Source organism: Paroedura picta, unplaced genomic scaffold (genome assembly GCF_049243985.1).
Source record: "Paroedura picta isolate Pp20150507F unplaced genomic scaffold, Ppicta_v3.0 Ppicta_v3_sca22, whole genome shotgun sequence".
Classification (NCBI taxonomy): Eukaryota; Metazoa; Chordata; class Lepidosauria; order Squamata; family Gekkonidae; genus Paroedura; species Paroedura picta.
This window is the reverse complement of record NW_027518619.1, coordinates 4,158,469-4,183,450: the sequence shown is the minus strand read 5'-3', so window position 1 is coordinate 4,183,450 and position 24,982 is coordinate 4,158,469. Positions and strand designations below refer to the sequence as shown.

At 47.3% G+C, this 24,982-nt stretch overlaps 1 protein-coding gene across 4 annotated transcripts in view; it reads right to left on the bottom strand.

The window, feature by feature from the left end:
- The window catches only part of LOC143828381 (uncharacterized), a 63,483-nt gene extending 39,447 nt beyond the window's left edge, over nt 1-24,036 (bottom strand). Inside the window, exons 1-9 of one of the 4 annotated variants that reach the window (XM_077318774.1) lie at nt 23,925-24,036; nt 16,963-17,009; nt 13,937-14,098; nt 13,629-13,746; nt 10,956-11,006; nt 7,433-7,510; nt 5,793-5,849; nt 4,738-4,797; nt 2,609-2,673 (exon numbers count right to left, since the gene is read on the bottom strand). In XM_077318774.1, the coding sequence (XP_077174889.1) occupies nt 2,609-2,673; nt 4,738-4,797; nt 5,793-5,849; nt 7,433-7,510; nt 10,956-11,006; nt 13,629-13,746; nt 13,937-14,098; nt 16,963-17,009; nt 23,925-23,942 (656 nt within the window). In that variant the 5' untranslated portion in view covers nt 23,943-24,036. Of the gene's footprint in view, nt 1-2,608; nt 2,674-4,737; nt 4,798-5,792; nt 5,850-7,432; nt 7,511-10,955; nt 11,007-13,628; nt 13,747-13,936; nt 14,099-16,962; nt 17,013-18,336; nt 18,543-23,924 lie in introns of those variants that run through there. The other 3 variants (XM_077318773.1, XM_077318775.1, XM_077318776.1) reach the window with 3 other exon arrangements.
- Between the last annotated feature and the right edge of the window lie 946 nt (nt 24,037-24,982).

Here is a 24,982-nt window from a genome sequence, read left to right as displayed (position 1 = left end):
AGGCCATAGATGCCCTGGCCACGATGGACGCTGTTGTGGCGGCCCTAATAGCCATAGCCATAGCTTCACGCGCCTTGCGTAGGGCTGCCTCCGACTTTCTGTCCATTACATCCCAAAGGTATCCTTCCCCATCCTCCGAGACCAGTCCGGATGTCTGGAGAGCTGCCACAGGGCCATCAACAGCAGGAATCTGCAGCATAGACTCGGCATACTCTGGAAGAGCATACATCTTTTTAATAAAAGAAGGAAACTGCTTAGTAACAATGGGCTTTTCCCACTCAGCCCTTATCTTTCTCTTAAAGGACTCTGGAAGGGGGAAATTAGTTAGGTTAGTCACGACCTTGGGGAAAAATTCCCCACTCCCCTTGGGCCCATAATACTTTCTGGCCTGCTTCACTGGAGGCTCTTCCCCCGAATACTTCAGGTCCAATATAGAGATAGACTTATTCAGTAAAAACTGGAAGTCCTCAGCATTAAAAAACCTTTCAGACAGTTGGGGGACCTGGATCGGCTCCACCTCCTCCTCGTCAGTAATAAATTCCCCTTCTTCTCTATCCCTCTGCTGCAAATCCTCCTCTGAGGACTCAGAGTGCTGGCTAGGGGCCTGATAAGGTCTCTTCTGTGCCGCCTTGGTGGGCCAGCTAGTGCTAGGCCTGTCATGGTGGGAGGAAGATCGTCTCCTATGTCTCCTGGTATCAGGGGAGGAAGAAGGAGACCTGGATCTGGAGCCTCTTGGGGGGGGAGGCAAGTTCTGCCTACAGAATCTTGCGATTTCTGCTTGCATAGAGTTCTGCATGAAGGTGAAGAATTCAGGGGGCAGATTGAACCTCTCAGCCATTCCCCTTACATTACCCAAATCCTCGGCTGGGCTCTGCTCCTCTTGATAGCAATCCACATCTTCTCTCCTCCTCCTCTTTGCCGGGCAGGCCGAGCCAGGATTGGGTCCCTCTCCCTTAGCTGCTGAGTAAGACAGGTTGGGGGGACAGCGTGGGTCCTTTCCCGCACGCTGGGTCTCAGAGCACTGAGGCCCTTCCAAGGGCGCTGGGGGCGCAGCCGGGCCTCGTGCCGCCTCCTCTGCGGCCTCCTTATGCTGCTCTAGCCCCTGTGCCTCCTGAGTGTCAGGCTGTTCATCCTCCGACAAAAAGCGCCTGTCCCTGTGCTCTGAAGCCATTCCAGAGATGAAGGCACAAGCCTCGGCAAAAATCGGCTCCAAAATGGCCGCCGCAAGCAAAATGGGGGGGGGGAGAGTAGCCACGTGCTCAGAATAACCCCCAAGTACAGTCTCTGCCTTCTAATCTTGCCAAAATACTAAGAGGGGGTAAGGAAAAATTGAGGAGGGGAGGGTTGTGGCCCAACTAACCCCCCTTTAATCTTCTGCGCCAATCCCCCCACCCCTGTCCACGCCCCCTTCCCCCCACGAGAACCCAACGACCGCCAGCCGCCTCTCGAGCCCCCGCCCTCCCGCCCCCACCCCGACCGTCCCTATCCCACAACCGTCGCCGTGACCCTACTTACCTTCAGCCCAGCCGCCCCAGCCGCCCCATCCCTGGCCCTTTTCTGCCCTTGCTGTGGCGCTGCGGGTAGGCCATGGCACGCCTCGCCTAGGCCGCGGTGCGCCTTGCCTAGGCCATGGCGCGCCTTGCCTAGCCAGTGTGCCCTGTGCGGCCTCCATCACGCCGCCTGACTGAAATGGCCATGTGCAGACTCCCGCACATGCCTGGATGCCCTGGCTGACGCGGCCCCACGCCTCGCCCTGCCTCCCAGTCCCAGATGTCCTGCGTCCCCGCGGCAGCATCTGCTACAGCGTCCGTCTCCCCAGCAGCTCCGGTAAGCTCGCCCGAGGACAGCGCACCCTTCTCCCACGCCAACACCAGCCTTTCCAAGTCGCCGCCGCGCCGCTCATGTTCCACGCCCCAACAGGACGCTTTACATCCCGCGTGGCTGCCCGCCTGCCCCGTGCCCTTCTCCCCACCCCCAATTGGCCTCTCCGATTCCCGCCCTGTCGACGGCTCGCAGTTGCTCCCTGGCCGCCATGTCCTGCGTGCTGCCGGCCTGCAGGCTCACAGGCAACAAGACCATAATCTAGCGACCGCTGTATTGTGACTACAGCGGGCTTGATTTCTAGTATACAATAAAACATATCAGCGAACAAAAAACAATGATAAGAATAAATCAGAGAGAGCAGCAATGCAAGTCCTTCAATGCCTTGTCCTTTTAGACCTAAGCAAAATAACTGTTGATAAGAACTCAGCAGCCTGCTTGGTAATTAAGCAGAGGCTAGATAGCCATCTGACAGGAATGCTGATTTTATGAACTTGTATCTGAACTTGGCTCCTGTGGCCTTTCCTTGCATGCCCAGGGAATTGCTGATTGCCACTGTGGGATGGTAGGTGAATTTTCTCCAGGCCAGGCTGGATTCTGGAGATGTTTGGTGGTGGTGGTGGTGGTGGGGAACACTTGGGCATGAAATTGGGGTCACTGTGGGCAGGCAGGTAGTTGTGAATTTCTACATTATGCAAGGGGCAGGACTAGACAACCCTGGAGGTACCTTCCAACTCTATGATTCTTTGGGATACAGAAAGAATTGGGGATTGTAGGGAAGTCTTACCGAAGGCTCTTTTCTGCAAATCCTGACATTTTATCCTCCTGGGTTTGCTCTCTGTCCTCAAGAACCTGCAAGCAATACATTGAAGGTCTCTCATCAGTCACTCTGGCTTGCTTAGTCAAATGCACACCCCTACATCAAACTACAGTGACATGTCTGTCACTACCCATGTAAACCAAAAGAAATGTCACTTCCAGGACACTGGGGCAACACTCGGATATTGGGGCAAAAAAATCTATGGTAAATCTATGGTAAATTTGGCTTCTACCATAGAGTTTTTGGCCAAATACCATTGCCCTGCCATCCTAGAAGTGATAGCATCATCTCCAGGTCACAAGGGCAGTTATGTAGACCTGTTGCTGCACGTGGGAGGGATGGCCCTCTTTACCTGGGTAAATGTCCTCTGCCAGCCAGCTGAATGGTAGGTACACCACGAAAAAAAGGATGGTTCAAATTGAGTACAACAGAAAAAAGAACCTTATCCTAGGCTACAATAAACAATTTCACAATGAGTGCAACAAATGTGTCTAATCTCTTCTTTTTATTTGAACAACCAAAACGGCCTCTAGATTATAACCATTTTCAAGTCAGTTTTCATCAATGGTTGTTTTTTTGTTTGCTAATGAAGTCCTTCAATAGGATCAATTCTTCTTGGCAGGATTTAAATTATATATATGTGGCCTTTGGCTCACAGGTACGGGGCAGTTTGTTGCACTCATTGTGAAATTGTTTATTGTAGCCTAGGATAGGTTCTTTTTTTATGTTGTTGTAGCCAGCTGAAAGAGCCTCTTGTGGCGCAGAGTGGTAAGGCAGCCGTCTGAAAGCTTTGCCCATGAGGCTGGGAGTTCAATCCCAGCAGCCGGCTCAAGGTTGACTCAGCCTTCCATCCTTCCGAGGGTGGTCAAATGAGTACCCAGCTTGCTGGGGGGTAAACGGTAATGACTGGGGAAGGCACTGGCAAACCACCCCGTATTGAGTCTGCCATGAAAACGCTAGAGGGCGTCACCCCAAGGGTCAGACATGACTCGGTGCTTGCACAGGGGATACCTTTACCTTTACCTTTAGCCAGCTGAATGGTAGCAGGGAGGTGGGACCTGACACTTGGGGATTGCTGGTGCCGCCAATGGGGGTTTGCTTACCCTAATTACCACAATTAGAATCAATCTCCAAAACAGAGATTTGTTACCCTTAAAGAAATGACTGCTTTGAAGGGTGGGCTCTACAATTATACAACTGAGGTCCCTCCCCAAGTGCTGCTGTCCCCAGGCTCCAAGCCCAGTTCTGCAGGACTTGGCATCCCAAGAGGTGGCCCTTTTTGTTGCTGGTAACTGCGAATGTGACTCTCTGTACTGATTGAGCCCGGGGTACCACTGATATATGGCACGGTGGCCGTCAAATTGTAAGTTCTGTGATCTTCCAATACAGCTTGTCTGTATCATTCACCTTTTACTTTCCATATTAATCTATATATATAACATAAACATAATTAAGTTGTCTCAGAGCCACATATTAGGAGACTTGACACTTTTGAGGTTAACATTTCCCTCCAGGATCTTGTGTCCTGCACATGGGAATATGGTTTTGTTGTGACTAGGAATCCTTCCTGACATCGACAGAAGGATACCTCTATGTTTCTTTTCATCAGTTGTAGCTGATGAACACTCTGGGCATTTCCACACATCTGTAAAGATAGATAATATCACCAGGAATACTACCTAATGGTTGTTAGCAGAAATGAGGGATAACCCCATCAGTGGAATGTGGAATGCAAGCCCAAATTCCACAATCTTATGCCACCCCCATTTTGTGTATTGGTTAAGAGTTGCAGCTGCTAATCTGGTGAGCTGGGTTTGATTCCCTGCTCCTCCACATGCAGCCATCTGGGTAACCTTGGACTCTTCACAGTCCTGATAGTGCTGTTTCCACAGAGCAGTTTCTATCAGGGCTCTCTTAGCCCCACCTACCTCACAAGGTGTCTGTTATGAGTAGAGGAAGGGAAGGCGATTGTAAGCTGCTTTAAGACTCCTTTGGGTAGTAAAAAGCGGGGTATAAAAACCAACACTTCTTGTTACATCATAGTTTTAGTTTGGTAAATGGTGACAATCTCATTCCATCTTTCAACTGCGAAGCACCTGTATTGCCTCTTCATATTCCTTAATGCACTCCTCTACCTTCCGACTCTCACGTTTCATCTGAAAAAGAAACATGCCTTTAGTTACCCCTGTTTTCTTCTACCGTTCCTAGCCATGGATTTCTTGCTCAGCACAATTATAGTTTTTGGTTACGGGAATTCTAAGTGTTTTATTCCAGGTAACACATTAATGACATTTGCCACATGCCAAGTTGAATTATCTGGTACTGGAAACCTCATCACACAAGTTGACAAATGTTTTGTTGTTCATTTAGTTCAGGGGTAGTCAAACTGCGGCCCTCCAGATGTCCATGGCGTTCGCTGGCAGGGGCTCCTGGGAATTGTAGTCCATTGACATCTGGAGGGCCGCAGTTTGACTAGCCCTGAATGTTCTGTTAAGGAATGCCTGGTTGGCTGTAAGGTTAAACTTTTCTTATCTTGGGGGAGGGAGCTGTCTTAAAATCTAAATAAATGAAACATATTTTGGAAAAACTTGGATTTCAAATGTATAGGATAAGACAAACATCTATTTTTTTCATGAATGTTAAGTGCAGTATTTTTCCTCTTAAAGGGCTATTAGTTTTATATTTAGCAAAACATGAATGCAACATTCTAAATAGGGGTCACAACACTGCCTAGGAAAATATTGAGAGATGTGAATAGTGGAGGTTTGAGAGGATGTGATGTCACTTCTGCATGAAGGTGGAATTCCCCCTTAACTCTATGGTTAACACCACAGAAACTTGTGAAATTTCTTAGAGTGTCACTATTGGGATGATCCCGCCAACTCCTTGAATTCTTGAAGAACTGCCCATGAGTCCCAGGCAGTTGGGAAAAGGGTACAATATTGGGGAAGGAGTGTGGAAAAAGAGAGGAATAAACAGTTGTGTAAAACTGAAACCAGTAAAATAGATGGCATGAAAGCATGATTTTTGGACAACCACACACCACACACCACTATCAGCCACTGTACCTTCTCCGCATTTTCTCTCACTAGCATGATTCAGAAGTTTTTAAATTTGGTCTGGGCTGGATGTTTTCGGGGTATAAGTTTACCTTTGCTAAAACTTCATCTTTCTCAGCACAGGACAGTTTGCATTCTTGAATCTGTCTCTAAAAAACAACAAACATTTGGGGACATTTTAACAAAGACTTTCCCCACTGATATTTCCAGTTCCCCAAAGACTGATCAGATATACAAGTCAATTTTTACTGACACTCAGTTTTCATTGCTCATAACTCTATTTTGCATATACTTGTTCTTTCTTGTCTTGTTTTGCTTGTTCTGATTTTTTTTCCAGGTGGGGCTGAGGGGACAGGATTAAGTAGCATTCAAACTATGGTGACCCCGTAGGGTTTTCAAGGCAAGTGATACTTAGAGGTAGTTTGCCATTGCCTGACACTTTAACACACACTAAATAATGCACTTTCAACCCATTTTTAATGCACTTTGCAACTGGATTTTACTGTGTGAAATGGCAAAATCCACCTGCAAAGGTTGCTGAAGTGGATTGAAACTGCATTTAGCATGTGTTGGCAGAGTTTAAATTTGCAAGATCTGCAGCACCAGGGTGCTTTAAAGCAGTGGTCCCCAACCTTTTTATCACTGGGGACCGATCAACACTTGACAATTTTACTCAAGCCCGGGGGGTAGTCTTTTGCTGAGGGACGTTGCCGCCTGAGCCCCTGCTCCGCTTGCTTTCCTGCCGGTGCCCCTGATTTCCTGCTGTCCACTGGGAGGCGCTGCCAGCAGCATCTGTGCAGTGCCACGCCAAGGGGGAGTCCCAGCCATGGCGGCCGCCAGGGAGCACCAAAGGTGAGCCGGTGGCAGAGTGGCAGGGCAGCCCCCGAGGCAGCAGCCGGGGAGGACGACAAGGAGGCCCCACGGCCCGGTACCGACTGATCTGCGGACCGGTACCGGTCCCTGGACCGGGGGTTGGGGACCACTGCTTTAAAGAATAAAATAGTTTTATTTAGTAGACAAACAACTTTGCATAGAAAGAGTCTTGTCTAACTGTTCTGTTGTCTTCATTCACTCCAGCCTTCCTCAACTGTTTTACTATTGAGAAACCCCTGAAACATTCTTCAGGCTTCAAGAAACTCCAGAAGTGGTGTGATGGTGCAGAATACGGTTGAGAAGCACAACTGTGCACAGCACAGGCCCACCTGCGGCACCTCCCATTCCCACCCCATCCAAGCTCATCACTAGCCATTTTGGGACAGGGCAGGTCGACATGATGATCTAAGTTTGTATCACCTGATAAATTTTTAACAGTTTTTAAAAATATCTTAAAATTAATTAACTCCCACCCATTCAGGAAACCCTTCCAAGGCCCATCAAGAAACCCCAGGGTTTCATGAAACCGTGATTCACTCCATCCTGGACCCAAGCTGGGAGGAAGAATACTCAAAGAGCAGGACGACTCCAAATGAGCCAATCAGGAGATAACTGGAAAAACATCAGGAAGCTTCTGGATTAACTATGCTAAACACACATCTCTGATGCCCCCTGCAGATCACTCTTCATAGTCTATTCAATCATGCAAACACTGCAGATCTTGCATATTCCAACAGTAACTACCCTGGCATTTCTTGGTGGTCTCCCATCTGAATATTGACCAGGGCCAATCCTGCTTAGCTTCCAAAATCTGACAAGATTGGCCTTGCCTGCTCAGGGCTGTTCTAAATTTGCTTACCCGTAATTTATTGACATGACAGCTCAGCTGCAAATACTCCTGCTGAATGATCTTCTGTGATTCGGCTAAAGCTGCACTCTGGTTTCAGACACACACAAAAATAAACACCTAGCATCAGTTCTACACGCCAATTAGTTGTATTCCTTATTTATGGACTGAAATACATGCCAACGAATAAACGGTACATCAAAATAGCTGAATGGATATGCAGAGAACTGTCCTGGGCCTGGAATGATAATTTCCAGACAGAATCTGGGCCCAGCTAGACGGTTTTAGGACTGGAATGACAGTCCCTAGAGCAGGGATTCCCAACCAGGGGACTACAGTAGACTCTACTGAAACTCTTTTTACTGTTTTGCCGTCTGTTTTGATCACTCTTGTGTATGTTTAATCCAGGGGTTCCCAGCCTTTTAGTGGATATCTTGGATGCTTTAGGATGCTCAGGGCTGATCCTGCGTAGAGCACGGGGTTGGACTAGATGGCCTGTATGGCCCCTTCCAACTCTATGATTCTATATTTGGAACATTGACACTGGTGGAATGCACAACAACTAAACGGCTTCCAAAGGAGGTGGAGCCAACCATGGACTTGCCAGGTTCCTCTTGGCCACCAGAGGAGGATAGGTGGGTATGACTGCCAGATCTAGGTTGGAAAACCCTTAGAGATTTGGGGATGGAGCCAAAGGCAGAAACCTCAGTGGGGTACACTGCTATAGAGTCTACCCTTCAAAGCAACCATTTTACGAAATTGATCTCTGGAGATGAGCAGTATTTTTGTGGGATCCACATGTCCCTCCTGGAGGTTGGCAACCTTAGCCAACCACAAAATGTCAGGGAGTGAGGTTATAGTAAGTTTGGTATTCTGCATTCAAAACTTAAGACAAAAGCTCCATTTAATGTTTCCTTTTAAAATGAACATGGTGTTTTAAAATGTTTTCTGGATATACGCAAAATAAGTCCACATATTGAACTATGTAAGAAACTCACATCAAGCTGTATCTGTCTTCATTTTGCAGGTTTCCAACCTGACTGCCCTCTTCCATGAGTTGAGCTTTTGCCCACACTTCGTTCCTCCCAGTTTCTAAAAACACTTCGTGAATGCACGAAAACCAAAGAGAAAAATGCTCTTTGGTCCCTAATTTAAAAAGTTGTTTTATGACTGCTACAGGAAGGCTGCAGACACTGAGGACAAGAAAGGTGAAGCACAAGGAGATGCTAGATGTATTGCCCGTGCCGGAGAACTCCTTGGAAAACAAGAAATCTGGCTCTATCTGTTTGGGTCCAAAGGTAACCGGCAAACAGCATGAAGCACAGTCTCTGGAGAGAGATTCTACAGAAGGTTCATCTCCTGATAATGAACCTCCCACACGTGAGCCATCAACACTGCTAGAAAAACAAGTATCCAGCTCACCAGAAGCACCCATTAGAGCAAAGGAAAGAGCAGCAAAGGAAAGCATTTAAAGAGACAAGACATAGTGTTCATCTATAGGCCTCCTATCGCAGGGAACTGGAAAAAGGAGGATCTTTGCAGGATGAGGGCTGAGTGCAGAGGCCGGTTGATAGAAGCAATTCCAAGACCAGGACTTGGGGATTGCTATGCCCTATAGAACCAGACATAAATGGCTCTAGGCAGAGCTGTCATGTATTCTCTGTGTGTAAGGGTCCATTTGCCCCAGGCCTCAAACTCAAAGAGGACCTAAAAGAAAAAAAGGCCTCAAACCTTTTCATACTCTGCATTTTGGATGTAAAAAATCTCACCTAGAAAAAGAAGAGTTGGTTCTTATATGCCACTTTTCCCTACCCGAAGGAGGCTCAACGTGGCTTACAGTCGCCTTCCCATTCCTCTCCCGACAACAGACGCCCTGTGGGGTGGGTGAGGCTGAGAGAGCCCTGATATCACTGCCCGGTCAGAACAGCTTTATCAGAGCCGTGGCGAGCCCAAGGTCACCCAGCTGGCTGCATGTGAGGGAGTGCAGAATCAAACCTAAAGAAGCATTTTATTTATTCAAAAGGAGAAAAATAGTTTAAAAAATTTTGCCCAGTTCTCTCCCAGATGTTCTGATTTTTACATTGGAAAGGGGGGGGGGTTACTTAAAATAGACTTCTCCTGAATATATGATAAGGGGAATTAGCTATTAGGATTGTTTTTGAAAAATGGAAGTTCTTAACACACATCCATGCTATTTAAACGAAACAAGTATACAAGAAGGAAGAAAAGTTGAGAGGTTCAAAGGGGGATTGATATTTTGGGTTGGATAAAGGTCAATAGCTGCCTTCCAATGTCCAGGCTTCCATGAAGAGATAAGCAGCAGGACAAACCAGCACCAGAACTAGGTGTGTGTTGTGGATCTAGAGACGGTACACAAAAGACTGAGTTCAGTGTGATGTTTAAATTCTCCAAAAGTGTCCTAAGGCAGTTAGCCCCTAAAATAACGTGTCTGATCTAATTACTGGAATGAAATAAAGAAACTGAACTAGTTAATGATTTTAACAAATATTTGGCAAAGAAACATTGATTGAGTTCTATAGACTAGAAGCATAGAGTTAAAGAGAAACCTCCAGAGTGAGGTAATTTCAGATTTGCTCAGGTAGCTGCAACATTTGTATTCACTTTGAATAGGTGTTTGGGTGGGGCAAAGCCACTTTGCTCAAATGGGTTTGATGATCTTGTGCACATGGATGAAAAAAGTACCTGGTAGATGATTGAATCAGAGATGAAATTGGGAAAAGAATAGTTACAAGTGCTGAGATAGCATTGCAGGCTATCTGAAAGGATTAGCAAACAGACAGAGTTTAAGGATTTCTTTGTTTGAGGTGTTCCCAGGTGAGAGAAAGGTCGCTGATGCAGTTAATTACATTACTCTGCTAAAATCCTCTTGATGGAGGTTAACATCTCACTAGACCAGGGGTAGTCAAACTGCAGCCCTCCAGATGTCCATGGACTACAATTCCCAGAAGCCCCTGCCAGCAAATGCAAATGCTGGCAGGGGCTTCTGGGAATTGTAGTCCATGGACATCTGGAGGGCCGCAGTTTGACTACCCCTGCACTAGACTATCTCAATGAGCCTCTTGTGGTGCAGAGTGGTAAGGCAGCAGATGTGCAGTCTAAAGCTCTGTCCATGAGGCCGGGTGTTTGATCCCAGCAGCCAGCTCAAGGTTGACTCAGCCTTCCATCCTTCCGAGGTTGGTAAAATGAGTACCCAGCTTGCTTGCTGGGGGGGTAAACGGTCATGACTGGGGAAGGCACTGGCAAACCACCCCGTATTGCGTCTGCCATGAAAACGCTGGAGGGCGTCACCCCAAGGGTCAGACATGACCCGGTGCTTGCACCGGGGATACCTTTACCTTTAGACTATTTCATGCCTTATAAAGGAAGGTTCATAGACAAACTCCCTCTTTTGTGCAGTGAGGGTGGCTGGGGTCCTAACAGGAGGAAGTCTTTAGGAAAAAACAACAATGGGAAAGTGTGGAAACCTCCCACCCCCCGCATTAATGTCACTAGTTGAAAGTGGCGTAATACATGCCTCTTCTGAAAGCACGGACATTCTGCTGTGCAAACGTTCATTGTTTTCCTTCTGTGGGGGAGAAAGAAGATCATGATGAGCAGAACAGCTAACAGACTGAAGCAGTTCTTTTACTGATGTCTCAGAAAGAATCCTTGGAAAATCTCCAACTCATCTCAAAGCTCTGAAGAACCCTACATTATTCCAGTTGCAAGGTGCCATGCTACAGTTAATTAAGGATCACCAGAGGAAAAACTAGTCAACTGTTCTAGGCCTACTGCACACTCCAATAGATTGCAAGCTCCTGCACAACTCTTGAGTGAATCTGTGGCTTGTGCACAGCTTAAGCCTTTGGTTGGTATTGGGGATTTGATGCTGAGAGATGGACTCACTATCCATGATTCCCCCCTCCAATTGTTTCCTAGGAAATGCCGGGGCTTAATAGCGAAGCACATGCTTTGCGTGCAGAAGATTCTGGAGGTGATCTGTTTATTGGATATATTGCAGTGGAACAGTCACAGGCTTGCTAACTCTGGGTGGGGAAATTCCTGGAGTTTTGGGGAGGAACCTGGTTAGGGGAGAGACCTGAATGGACTATAATTCCATAAAGTCCACCCTCCAAAGCAGCCGTATGGCCAGGAGGCATGGGGGAGGTCTCCCTTGGAGCTAGGGAGTATTCAACTGAACTCCAGATGCTATATAGCATGGTAGTGGTGGTGGGGCTCCGTGACTCTTGACAGTTCTGTACAGGTGATGACATAAAAGGCACAGAAGTATGAAACATACTATATTTGGAGCCAGGGTGGGGTTAAAGTGCCATTAAATCACAGATGTTCAGAGGTGGCTTGCCATTACCTGCCTGTGCTTTAGGTGGATTCTGCATTGAGCAGGGGGTTGGGTTAGATGGCCTGTATGGCCCCTTCCAACTCTATGATTTTAACAACTCTGGATTTTCCTAGTGGTTTCCCATCAAAGTAGTACCCTGACCCAACCCTGCTTAGCTTCTGATAAGATTTGGCTAGCCTGGGCTATCTAGGTCAAAGCAAAAGATGAACAGAGGTGGTTTTCCCATTGCCTGCCTCTGTGTCACAACCATGGACTTCTTTGGTGGTCTCCCATTCCAATCCTCACCAGGGCTCACCCTGTTTAGCTTCTCAGATCTGACAAGTTTGGGGCATCTAGGTCAGGGCAGAGATGAACAGTGGCAGTGGCCATTGCCTGCCTCTGCACAACAACCCTGGACTTCCTTGGAGGGCTCCCATCCAAATACTAAGCAGAGCCAACTCTACTTAGCTTCTCAGATCTGACAAAATCATGCTAGCCTGGATCACCCAGGTCTGGACCACAAAGTCTGTAGTAGCTATTTTTAGCAATTATGTACAACTTTGGGTGTTGAAAGTTCTACGGAGACACTATTTTGCCGCAGGATTGGTTTTCATAGAGCTTGGCTTATTTGTGGCCTCCTGTCTTTATTTCAATCTCATTGGCAGGCAGATATCCTGGGTCAGGATCATTCTTTTAAACGAATGATAAAAGTTAACAACAACCAGTACTGAACTAACCATTGGACTGGGCGTAACTCAAGCACTATGGATCTTCCAGCTTCTCCTTCCCCCTAGAAGGACTTTTTGAGCCTGGCTTAATTCCCAGGGTTTTGGAACCTGCAAGTTTTTATATCTCACCTTTTCTAATTCTCAGGTGGGTAACAATATAAATTCCACAATTAATAAAATTATAAAATCAAATACAAATACCATAAAGCCCCTAACTAGTTCAGGTTTTGATTGGGGGAACATTATTTAAAGGCAGGTCCCCTTTCAATTTGTGGCAGCGATTTCAGCACTTCTTACAGGTCCATCAGGCCTAGTGGAACAGCTCTGCTCTTGCAGGCCCTGTGCTGATCTGTCTTGGCCAGGGGTAGTCAAACTGCGGCCCTCCAGATGTCCATGGACTACAATTCCCAGAAGCCCCTGCCAGCATTCGCTGGCAGGGGCTTCTGGGAATTGTGGTCCATGGACATCTGGAGGGCCACAGTTTGACTACCCCTGGTCTTGGCAGAGCATTCCACCATGTTGAGACCAAGGTCAAAAATTCCCTGGCCCAGGTCAAGGACAGTTTCACCTCCTTTGGACTGGGAATCCTCAGCAAGTTTTGGTCTAGTGATCTTAATGACCTCTGGAGGGAGTAGTGATGCCATCGATGTGCCAGTCCAAGACCACTTAGGACTTTAAAGATTAATACCCAAACCCTGAACTTGATCCAGTCTTTAATCCGGCATCAGTGCAGCTGGAAGAGCACTGGTGTCATGTGCAACTTCTACTGGGTCCCTGTAAGGTCCTGTGCTGCTACATTTTGAACTAGTTGGAGTCTTAGGAGGAGTCCCAGAGGAAGCCCTGCATAGGGCAAGTTACAGAAGTCTAGTCTAGAGGTGACCAATAGTTCCCAGAGTTAAAGGCCACAAGAGTCAGGAGGAAACAATGGGGAGGGGGCAAAATTATCCTCTTTTCCCCTCTTTCTTCAGTGGGAATAAACTTTCCTAAAGTCAGAAAGATCTACTGGGGGAAGGCTGGCTATTGTTAATACCTTCCACGGATTGCTCATGAGATCCAACACAATAGGTCCCTGGGATTTCATTTTTAGGGCCCTGTGCAGACTTGCATTCCATTAGTGGTATTTCTCTTCATGGTTACCTACCAGCTTTTTAAGGTACTGTTCCGCCAAAGACGTGGACACCCTCTCTTCGTCTAGTTTTTTCCGGCCTGCTTGGATTTCTGCCTCCAAGAAAATGTTTCTCTTCTCAACCTTCTTTACCCTGCGTACAATCCAGGGGGAAACAAGTGAATATATGACTGCCTCAGTATGGCAAATGTAGTTTGAAGAAGTGACATGGCTTTGGGTTGATGTTTGCATCTGTATTTCTAAAGAAAATCATCACTTTCAACAGAAAAAAGGATCCAGGGACTCAGCCATTCCTTCAGTGACATATATGGTTAAATGTATACCTTCTGAGTTCAGCCCTCATAGCGGTCACATTTCTCTGTAAGTCCCTGTCCTTTGCTCTGATGATGTCCCCTTCTTTAAGGAGACAGTGAAGCTGTCCTTCCAGCCGTTGGTTCGTATGCCTTGTCTGGAGGAAAGTGTCCTTTGTTGCCATCCAGAGGTCACTAGTGGTGACAATAAAAAGCAAAATGGTTATCTCTCTGGTTACCTGACCCTGCTTAGCTTCCAAGATCTGACAAAACAGGGCTGTACCATGCCACCTCGTCTCTGGGTACGGCAAACCTACTTTGTATGCCTTGCCCTAGATAGTTTTTTGTTCATGTTGGTTTCCAAGCCTGTAACCTCTTGTCATAAGAATATCAGAAGTGCCCTGCTGGATCAGACCAGTGGTCCATCTAGTCCAGCATCTTGTCTCACATTGAGACCAATCAGATACTCTGGAGGCCAGCAACGGGGCATAGAGGCTGAGGCCTTCCTAAGAACATAAGAAGACCCCTGCTGGATCAGACCAATAATCCATCTAGTCCAGCATCCTGTCTCATACAGTGGCCAACCAGTTCTTCTGGAAAGCCAACAACAGAGCACAGAGGCCAAGATCTTCCTAAGAACATGTTGGCCGCCTTTGGAGGTGACGTTTGATGGCTTCAGACGGCTCTCTTTATCCGAAGTGGACAAGTTGCTAGGCTCGGTTAGGGTGACCACTTGCCCCCTTGACCCCTGTCCATCATGGCTCCTCAAAGGAGGCGGCCAGAAGATAGGAGGCCAGCTCAGGGACATTATCAACCTCTCCCTGGAGTCCGGGGAGTTCCCTGAGCAGCTGAAGGGGGCAGTGGTTCACCCTCTCCTGAAGAAATCTACGCTGGATCCGCAGGACCCCGCCAGCTATCGCCCAGTGTCGCACTTGGCGTTCCTGGGCAAGATGGTTGAAAGGGCCGCGGCAGACCAGCTCCTGGCATTCTTGGAAGAAACTTCGGCATTCAATCCATATCAGTCTGGCTTTCGACCTGGCCACGGGGTGGAGACGGTGCTGGTCGCCCTGTTGGATGACTTCCGTCGCCAGCTGGATAAGGGCGGGTTGGCAGTGCTGGTTCTTCTGGACCTGTCGGCCGCTTTTGACATCGTGGACCACGAGCTGTTGGTCCACCGCCTTGCCGGCACGGGGATACGGGGCACAGCGTTACGCTGGATACGCTCCTTTCTCCAGGACCGGACCCAGAGGGTTGCAGTGGGAGATGAGTTCTCGCGTTCCTATAGACTCCCTTGTGGGGTCCCTCAGGGCGCGGTCCTCTCCCCCACATTATTCAACATCTTTATGCGCCCTCTGGCCCAGCTGGTACGGAGTTTTGGACTGGGTTGCCACCAGTACGCTGATGACACCCAGCTCTATCTCCTCATGGACGGCCGCCCGGACTCCCCCCCCGGAACCATTCGCCAGATGTTTGGAAGCAGTGACAGAATGGTTCGAGCAGAGTCGCCTGAAACTCAACCCCTCCAAGACGGAGGTCCTGTGGCTGGGATGTAGGGGGCAGGACCAGGAAGCGTGCTTACCCACCCTGGCAGGGACGCAACTCACCATCACGTCCCAGGCCAGGAACTTGGGTGTGGCCATTGATGCCTCCCTGACTTTGGAGGCGCAGGTCAAAAAAGTAGCGGGCCAGGCGTTTTTCCACCTTCGCCAGGCCCGACTATTAGCGCCCTACCTGTCCCCCGAACACTTAGCCACAGTGATCCATGCAACGGTCACCTCCAGAATAGATTTCTGTAACTCGCTCTACGCGGGCCTTCCCTTGTCCTTGATCCGGAAACTTCAGCTAGTGCAAAACGCAGCTGCTAGGGTCCTCACTGGCACATCTTGGAGGGCCCACATCCAGCCAGTGCTGAGGCAGCTGCACTGGTTGCCAATTGCTGCCCGGATCCAGTTCAAGGTTCTGGTTCTAACCTTCAAGGCTTTACGCGAGTTGGGACCCACATACCTGAGGGACCGCCTATCGCCCTATGCCCCTCGCAGGGCCTTGCGCTCTGCGGGTGAAAACCTGTTGGTCGTTCCCGGCCCTAGGGAAGCACGCCTGGCCTCGACCAGGGCCAGGGCCTTTTTGGTCCTGGCCCCGACCTGGTGGAATGAGCTCCCGGGAGAGCTGCGGGCCCTGCGGGATCTTTCAACGTTCTGCAGGGCCTGCAAGACGGAGCTCTTCCGCCAGGTTTATGGTTGAGGCCGGGCCTGATAATAGATCTATGCCTCCCCCGGGGACTCGGGTTCTGGACCCGAAGCAAAACATCATCAGGACCTCCTCTCCACCCGCTAGTAGTGGTAGGGGGGGGGGAGTTGAGCTGCCATTCTTGCCATGCCGGCAATATTGGCAATGTTATTATTGTTTTATGGGGTTTTAATGGGGATTTGCGATATTGTTACCCGCCACGAGCCGCAAGGGAGTGGCGGGCTATAAATCTAATAATGATAATAATAATAATAATAAACATCAGAAGAGCCGTGCTGAATAAGACCAGTAATCTATCTAGTCCAGCATCCTACCTCACACAGTGGTCAACCAATTCTGCTGGAGAGCCAACAGCAAGGCTTAGAAGCTGAGACTTTCCCCTGATGTTGGCTCCTGGCTCTGGAATTCAGAAGATTAGGGCCTCTGAATGTCACTATGGCTAGTAGTCCTTGTTAAACTTATTCTCCATGATTTCTTTGGGGAGGGATTTAAAGGGCTCAGTGTGCCTGTCATTATCAGCTGCTTGGCAGGCACTCTCTCTCCTCCCCTTTCTCAGACTGCAGACACTCTCTATTGCCTGGGAAGGGGGAATATGTGCACAAAAAAATCCCCTGAAACGATTCAATTGCAAACAAATCTTTTAAAAGGGTTATTCGTGCAATTCAGATTTGTCTCAAATTGTTTCAGGCTGTATCTGAAGTATATGGATTTGTGTGTGTGTGTGTGCACGCATGTTTGCGCGCACATGCCTAGTACCCCCCAGTCACATTTGCTGGAGATACAAAACCAAAGCAAACTCAAAGGGTACTGACCTGGTGCTGTTGGTTCCCTGATGGTTGGCAACACCAGATCCAGGAATCTGCTGAGACACACCATAGATTTCAGAATTATTTTTCACTCCTGGAATACGGGGTTGAGTTTACTTTCAAGTGCTGTACAACCTTATTGTTATTGTTGCGATTGTTATTACAAGTGGGGCAACCAGAAGCACTGGGGGAGGGCCTCTCCTTACTGGCTCCATAGCCCTCTCTTACACTATTTCTTCTTTTTCTGCAGCATTGCCCCCCCTGCCCCATAGTCTATATCTGCACCCCCCCCCCTTCAGAAATTCTCTTTCCGTGCACATAGGCCTTCTTTTCCTAAATCTACAATTATGGTTTCTGTTATTTTGGGGACTTTTTATTTGATGAAATGTAATAAATAAATCCTTTGTATTGGAAGCACAGAAGCTTCATGCGGTATCTCGCTGAAGGTTGAATGATTCAATAAGGAGTGCAGAATTCTACCTCTGGGACACAAAAATGAGAAGCATGCCTACTGGACAGGAGATATTCTGAGGAGTAGTGTGTGTGAACTAGATCTCGGATACTTGTGGATTGTAAGCTAAACATGAACAGACAGTGTGATCCGGCCGGAAAAAAAGGTGAATGCAGTCTTGGGCTGTATCAGTAGAGGCATCACATCAAAATCACAAGATGTCATAATCCCACTGTATACCATATTAGTCTGACCCCTCCTGGAGTCCTGGGTGTATTGGGATTCGATGGTAAAAATATTGAGGTTGATACTGGGATTTTGATTTCTATCAATATCTTAGTTGAGGAAAAATAAAATATGATGAAATCTTTTTGTGGAATCTGGTCAGCTTTCATTAATCATAGAATCATAGAGTTGGAAGGGACCTCCTGGGTGATTTAGTCCAACCCCCTGCACTATGCAGGACATTCACAACCCTATCACTCACCCACTGTAACCTGCCACCCCATTAAGCTTTCACAGAATCAGTCTCTCTGTCAGATGGCTCTCTAGCCTCTGTTTAAATATTTCCAAAGATAGAGAACCCACCACCTCCCGAGGAAGCCTGTTCCACCGAGAAACTGCTCTAACCGTCAGGAACTTCTTTAAAAGGCACCCTTTAAAATACTTGAAGATGGTTATCAGATCCCCTCTCAGTCGTCTCCTCTCCAAGCTAAACAGACCCAACCTTTCCTCATACGCTTTGGTCTCCAAACCCCTCGCCATCTTGGTTGCTCTCCTCTGGACACGCTCCAGCTCCCAATCACTTTGTTCAGTGGAGTGAGAAAATTGTATATAAAAGCTGCCAGGTGATAACAGCAGGTTCTTACTTATTTCCTTATTTCAAATAATACTACCATCTACTGTAGTAAAACAATACATTTACTTACATACTAGAGAACAGTCAACCACAATCTTTAACAGTAACCTTTTTCTCTGAGGTAAAAAAAAAATCTGGTCTCCAGATATACACTTTCTTTTCCCCTTGTTCACATAAAGTTAACAGTCTGGTTATAACGTTTCATTTGATATTCACAACATAAACATAGTAATTGCTTTACATTGTCGGTCAGAAAAACCTGAATATGAACAGAGAGGCTCTCTCTCTCTCTCTCTCTCTCTGTCTCTCTCTCTGTCTCTCTCTCTCCCTCCCTCCCTCCCTCCCTTTCTCTCCCCCCCCTCTCTCTCCCCCCCCTCTCTCTCCCTCCTCTCTCTCCCCCCTCTCTCTCCCTCTCTCCCCCCTCTCTCTCCCCTTCCCCTTCTCTCCCCCCTCTCTCTCCCTCTCCCCCTCTCTCTCCCCCCTCCCCCCTCTCTCCCTCCTCTCTCTCCCCCTCTCTCTCCCCCTCCCCCTCTCTCTCCCTCTCTCCCCCCTCTCTCTCCCCCTCTCTCTCCCTCTCTCTCCACCCTCTCTCTCCCCCTCTCTCCCCCTCTCTCTCCCTCTCTCCCCCCCTCTCTCTCTCCCTCTCTCCCCTCTCTCTCTCCCCCTCTCTCCCCCCTCTCTCTCCCCCCTCCCCCCTCTCTCCCCCTCTCTCTCCCTCTCTCCCTCCTCTCTCTCTCCTTCTCCTTCTCTCTCTCTCCCTCTCACAACTGTCATATACTAACTGTCAAAATGGAACCCTCCCATCATGCATCACTTCAGCCTCAGTGTGTACATCCAAGGATGCGAAATGAGAATTCCAACAGTGTGGTGTGCTGGAGGCCTCCCTTCAAAAAGGAGGTGGACAAAATGGGGAAGGTGCAGAGGAGAGCGAGGAGGATGACCCAGGGCGTGGGGACCGAGCCCTATGAGGAAAGGCTGAGGGGAATGTGTTCAGCCTGGAGAAGAGGTGGTTGAGAGGGGACAGGATGGCTCTCTTGAAGTATTTGAAAGGTTGTCACTTAAAGGAGGGCGGGGAGCAGAGGATAGTAATGGGTTTAAACGACATGGAGAATGATATCAGCTAGATATCGGGAACAACATTTTCACACAGTAGTTTGGCAGTGGGATCAGCTGCCTAAGGAGGTGGTGAGCTCCCCCTCACTGGTAGTCTTGAAGCAGTGACTGGACAGTTTCTTATCCTGGATGTTTTAGGCCAGGGGTAGTCAAACTGCAGCCCTCCATATGTCCATGGATTACAATTCCCATGAGCCCCTGCCAGCGGCCGCAGTTCGACTACCCCTGCCTAGGCTGACCCTGCAGTTAACAGGGGGTTGGACTGGAGATGGCCCTTTCCAACTTTAGCATTCTAAGGGGGAAATGCTGTTCAAACAATTAACAAAGCACATTTTACACGACAGATCCATGTAGGTCTAGGATTAATGTGCAGCAACCTTGTTTGTTTTTCTTTTTCTCCCCCCCCCCTTTTTTTATTTTTGTTTGCTGCTATAGAGCTGCAACTGATTTATGGGGTTCCTCATGGGATTTTCAAGGCAAAACACATTTAGAGTATTGGGTTCAATGACAAAAATTATTTGACTTGGAAGTACAGAAGCTTGACATAGTATCTTTGATCCTCCACATTTCCCGGTTATGGGAAACTGCTGTTTGCACCTCCTCCACTGCAGCTTGAAGATCCAGGTGATGAGACTCCTTGCCTCAGTTGAAGCCGGTGGGACAGAAGAGCGCCTGATGTATGTGTGTGTGCTCTCTGCGCGTGTATTCTCTGGCAAGATTTCTGTCACCCAATTCAGGGGCTTTGCCGGCAAGGCAGGGGTGGGGCCCCTTAAACCATGGGGCCTGTAGTACGTGATACAAATGTTACATGGATAAACCAGTACTGCAGCCAAAACAAATAATGTGGCTTTATATGTAACATTGTCAACACAGTCAGATAAAAGGTAAATGAGCTCTTCAGCAAGAGAATGGAAGTTAGAAACGCATAAGATCTCATCCAAGAATTTGGTTGAGCTTAAAGCGAACAGTCAAATATGTTGTGGGGGGAGATCGTCCAGGGCTTGTGCACCACAAATACAAAAACGTTGATATTTTGGCGTACGGCTATAACGGCCAGCCAAGACCTCCGTGGGCGTTGTTTCAAAGCAAAGTGATGTGAAAGCTGCTCTAAGATTATGGTTGGGAATCTTACTTAGATAAGAGGATCTACGATGGTCATGTCTGAACAGTTTGAATCATGATGACGACTTTGTTTGCAGGATTTGAGATCTATCTGGGCATCACTTTTAAAGAGTTGGTAATTATTTTCTGGGGGGCGGGGTTAAAAGGTCATCTGGGATGGGGTACTGTGCAAGAAGGCGAATTCATAAGGCTATGCCATGCTGAATCCTTAGGAGAGCATGCCTGGTTTGGCTATCTTCCCAGCACAGAATGGGTGGCAGGTGACACTTCCCTCTCCATATATAGAGAGAAAGGAGAACAAAAAACAACCAGAAACAAACTGATGTAATGCAAAACTCAAGCATGTGTAGTGAACCCTTTACTGCAGGGTAATTTTTTGACCAATCACAAAAAGACATGGGGGGAGTCATGGAATGTGTAAAGATGAGTGGTTATCATTGTTGCATCAAAGAACAGCTGCATCTCAAGTTTTAAGTGTGTTGGCAGGATCTCATGGGAATTGTAGTCCATTTGGAGAGCCACAGTCTGGCCACTCCTGCTTTAGATCTTCCTTTTGCTATTAAAATAAATTTTTCTCTGTTACTTGGTGGTCTCACTTCATTCCTTTTTTAGAGCTGGAGGGGTGAAGAGCACCCTTATATGCAACAATAAGGAGAAGCAATACTCATGCCTTGCTTACTGCTGGGTTTTTTTTTCTGTGCCCAGCTTTGAAATTGGTCCAGAATGCAGGAGCTCTGGTCCTTACAAGGATTCAATGGAGAGCATATATTACACTTGTGCTCTCTTGATTGCCCTGGCTCCAGATTGGAGAAAAATTAAGTTCAAGGTTTTGACTCTTACATTCAAAACAATAAAGGGTCTGAGACCCTTCTGTCTATAGGATAGCCTTTTCCCTACACCAACCAGAGACTATTAGGATCATGTAATCAAAATCTGCTGGGGTCCCCAGCCCTAAAGAGATAAAACTGACCTCAATTCAGGCCAGAGCTTCTTTAGCCCTGGCCCCAGGCTGGTGGAATGCTCTGTCTGAGGACATCAGGGCCCTCCAGGACTTTAAACAGTTCCAGAGGACTTGCAAAATGAGGCTGTTCTGCCAGGCCTACGGTTGCAGGGCCTGCAAAATGGAGCTCTTCCGCCAGGTCTATGGTTGAGCCTGGGTGACCAAGTAGATCTAGGCCCCTCCCATAGAACGATGGTGGCAAATTCCACCTGCGCCCTCTTCCCTCCACTTCCCTCTTAGATATTCGGATATGTTAGTGCTGGATGAGTTTAACCTCTGTATCTTAAGGTTTTTATTAGGAGGAGGCAGTTCATTGTTTTAATGTTCTAATGTATTTATTTGTTTTAAAGTAAGTTGTTACCTGCCCTGAGCTGACCAGGGAAGGGCAGGATAGAAATAGTTTTTTAATTATCACACCACATATAGTGTCAGATCCCTCCAATGACATGCGCCTCTGATTGGCCCTCACCAGAGACCATTCCCCCAAGTAGGGTGAGAGCTCTTCCCCATTGAGGGCCAATCTGAGGCTCTTCCCCACCTCCGTCCTCTTCCTCCTGGCACTTACCATGGGGATGAAGAGGCAGCAGAAGGTAATCTGCAGGGCTCTGGGCTGCCATCCATGTGCCTTCTGCCCCACTTCGCCATGTCCCCGCTGGACTCTGCACAGGCCACCCCACTGTCCCTAGCCTCCTGGCCACCAGGAAAGGTGGGGAAGGATGACCGTGATCCATGCCACTCTCACCAGCCTCCTGTTGGCTGGGGAGGTGGGGAATGTTGAGCAGGTGCCCTGGATACTGGGCCTGCCACTCTCCCCAACCTCCTGGCCACTAGGGGAGGACGGGGAAGGCCTAGCTGGTGCACACGCCTACTTCCCCACCCCCTGCTGGTGGCCTGGGGGGACAGGGCAACCCTCTTTGTGAGGATTAAATAGAGGATGTGGGTAGGATAAGAAAACCACTGTGAGTGCTGATCAAGAAGGAACATAGGATATAATTTTTTTAAAAATAAGGTTGGATTAACCCACTCCATGACAGTGTATAGGATTGTTAGGTAAGTAGCTGATTGATTTTTAATGGAACAAAATTGTATTAATTACATTCAAGTGGAACATTCCTTTAAATACATTTTCTCTCTTTATATCTTTAATATTTATTTCATGCCTGGTCAGGTATACGGATGGGCAATTTGGTTTGGATAAGCCAAGAAGTACCCAAGTCAATGCTGATTCGGGTATTCTTTGGATGTATCAGAGCCAAATTGCTTATCCCTGTACTTTAAACTGCTTAGATCTGCAGCCAGTTTAAACTTCCCTTCCCCCTGCACCTATCCCAAGCTGCTGAGCACTTGGACTCCTGGGGAACATGTTAGGATCAGCTGTTTGGCATACCCTTTACATGCCCCCCCACACCTTGCCAGGCAGCAGAGAGCTGGGGGGGGGGGAGAGAAAGCAGCCAAACAGCTGATCTCTGGAGACCACCTGTCTGGTGGCTGATTCAGCCCAATTGATTTGGGCATCGAATCAATTCAGCCAAATCTGAATAATCCAAACCCCTATATCAAATAAGTGATTTAGGTGATTCAGATTTGGCCAAGTCCAAAAAGTACCGATATTTTTTCCTGTGCACATACCTAGTCAGGTCTACATGTTTAACATAAGAAGAAGATGCCACGTTGAGGTGTTTTGTATAAAGAGTGTTTTTAATCCCTGGATTTTATTGTTCCATCTTCCATTAAAATGTATGCATTTCCAAATGGTATTCATCTTAGCACCCTGACTTGATATCCCAGGCTAGCTGTATCTCCTCAAATCTCAGATGTTAAGCAGGCTCAGCCCTGGTTGGTATTTGAATGGGAGACCTCCCAAGGAAGTCAAGGGTCTTTGCACAGAAGCAGGCAATGGCGAACCACCTCTGAACGTGTCTTGCCTCGAAAACTCCATGGGGTTGCCATAAATCAACTCTGACTTGATAGCAATTAAAAATAACAACTTAGAATATGAGTTTTGAAGAAGAGGAGTTGGTTCTTATATGCTGCTTTTCTCTACCCGGAGGAGTCTCAGAGCAGCTTACATTCGCCTTCCCTTTCCTCTCCCCACAACAGACACCCTGTGAGGTTGGTTAGGGTGAGAGGGCCCTGATATTCCTGCTTGGTCAGAACAGCTTTATCAGTGCTGTGATGACCCCAAGGCATGTGGAGGAGCGTGGTATCAAACCCGAAACTCACCAGATTAGAAGATCGCACTCATAACCACTACTCCAGGCTGGTTGGGTTGTTCTCAAGCCACTGGTTAGGTAATACATTTTACGGTTGGCATTTCTCCTCCCCCCCCCCTTTATTTTTTCCCTAGGCCTGATGGGAGTACAGCCAAAAAGTTCCTCCTTAATATCGTTACAGAATTATGTAAGCAGTCCAAGCCATGCTACCTTTCCTTCGCTTGTCATTCTCGGCCAAGAAATGTATTCTGGTCTCTCAGACTTGATTGCAGCTGTAGCTTATGGGGTAGCTATGTCGTGTGTGTGTGTGTGTGTGTGTGCCTGTGTGGAGGAGGTTATAGGCGCATGCAGCCTATGAGATCATAAAAGGCTTACCCATCTCCAAGGTAACTGGATAAAGGGCCTTACAGATCATCTGTAAGAGGCAGGCATTGAAGGGCTCTGACTGTATTATCTGACCACCTTATCTAGCCACCGCATCACTCACCAACTACGCATAAGACTCGAACATGTTGTGTATGGTTACGTTGCCCTCAGTTTACTATACAGTAATTTATTGGCTCTTATGCCCTCTGTTAACTTTGTATAAAACCTGGAGATGCGTGTTTGGTCATATGCTACTTGTTCAGTTTGTATTAGTTTGAATAACAGTCATTCTTGCAGATGTTATGACTTTGCATTAAAGAATATGTTAATTTCTTATTATGGGTGGTTTTGTATTATATACAGTAATCTCAGTCCTATCTTGGATGTCTATAAAAATGTTTTTGGAACTCAGAGGTTGAGCTGTACAATAAAATAATGTAAAACTTGTTGATTGTTTATTATAGTACACAATTAAAAAACAGAATAAAAAGTTCATAAAAACTATACAGAACTAACAGCACATAAGACCAAATGCGTTTCGAGCCTCAGTGTCAGAACTGTGATAATACACTCTATATAAAATATATTAAACTCTTTATAAAGTGTAGCTGAGTGGTTGAATGAGATCCTGGAAGATAAATAGATATTGAAAAATATCAGAATGAGCATGATTAAAAAGGAGAGTCTGATATGTAAATCATTCAAACATGCGTGGTGACTTAACTGTAAATTACGGCTCCAGCCAATATATGTAAATGTTATCCTTTTTGGAGACCACCTCCTATGATATGTGCCTAAGGTCACCACTGTGTAAAAATAAAAAAGAGCCTACTTTTGAAAAATTAAAGAGTAAAATTGCCCATATTACCAACGGGATATCCCCATACATACCTTTGCTATTA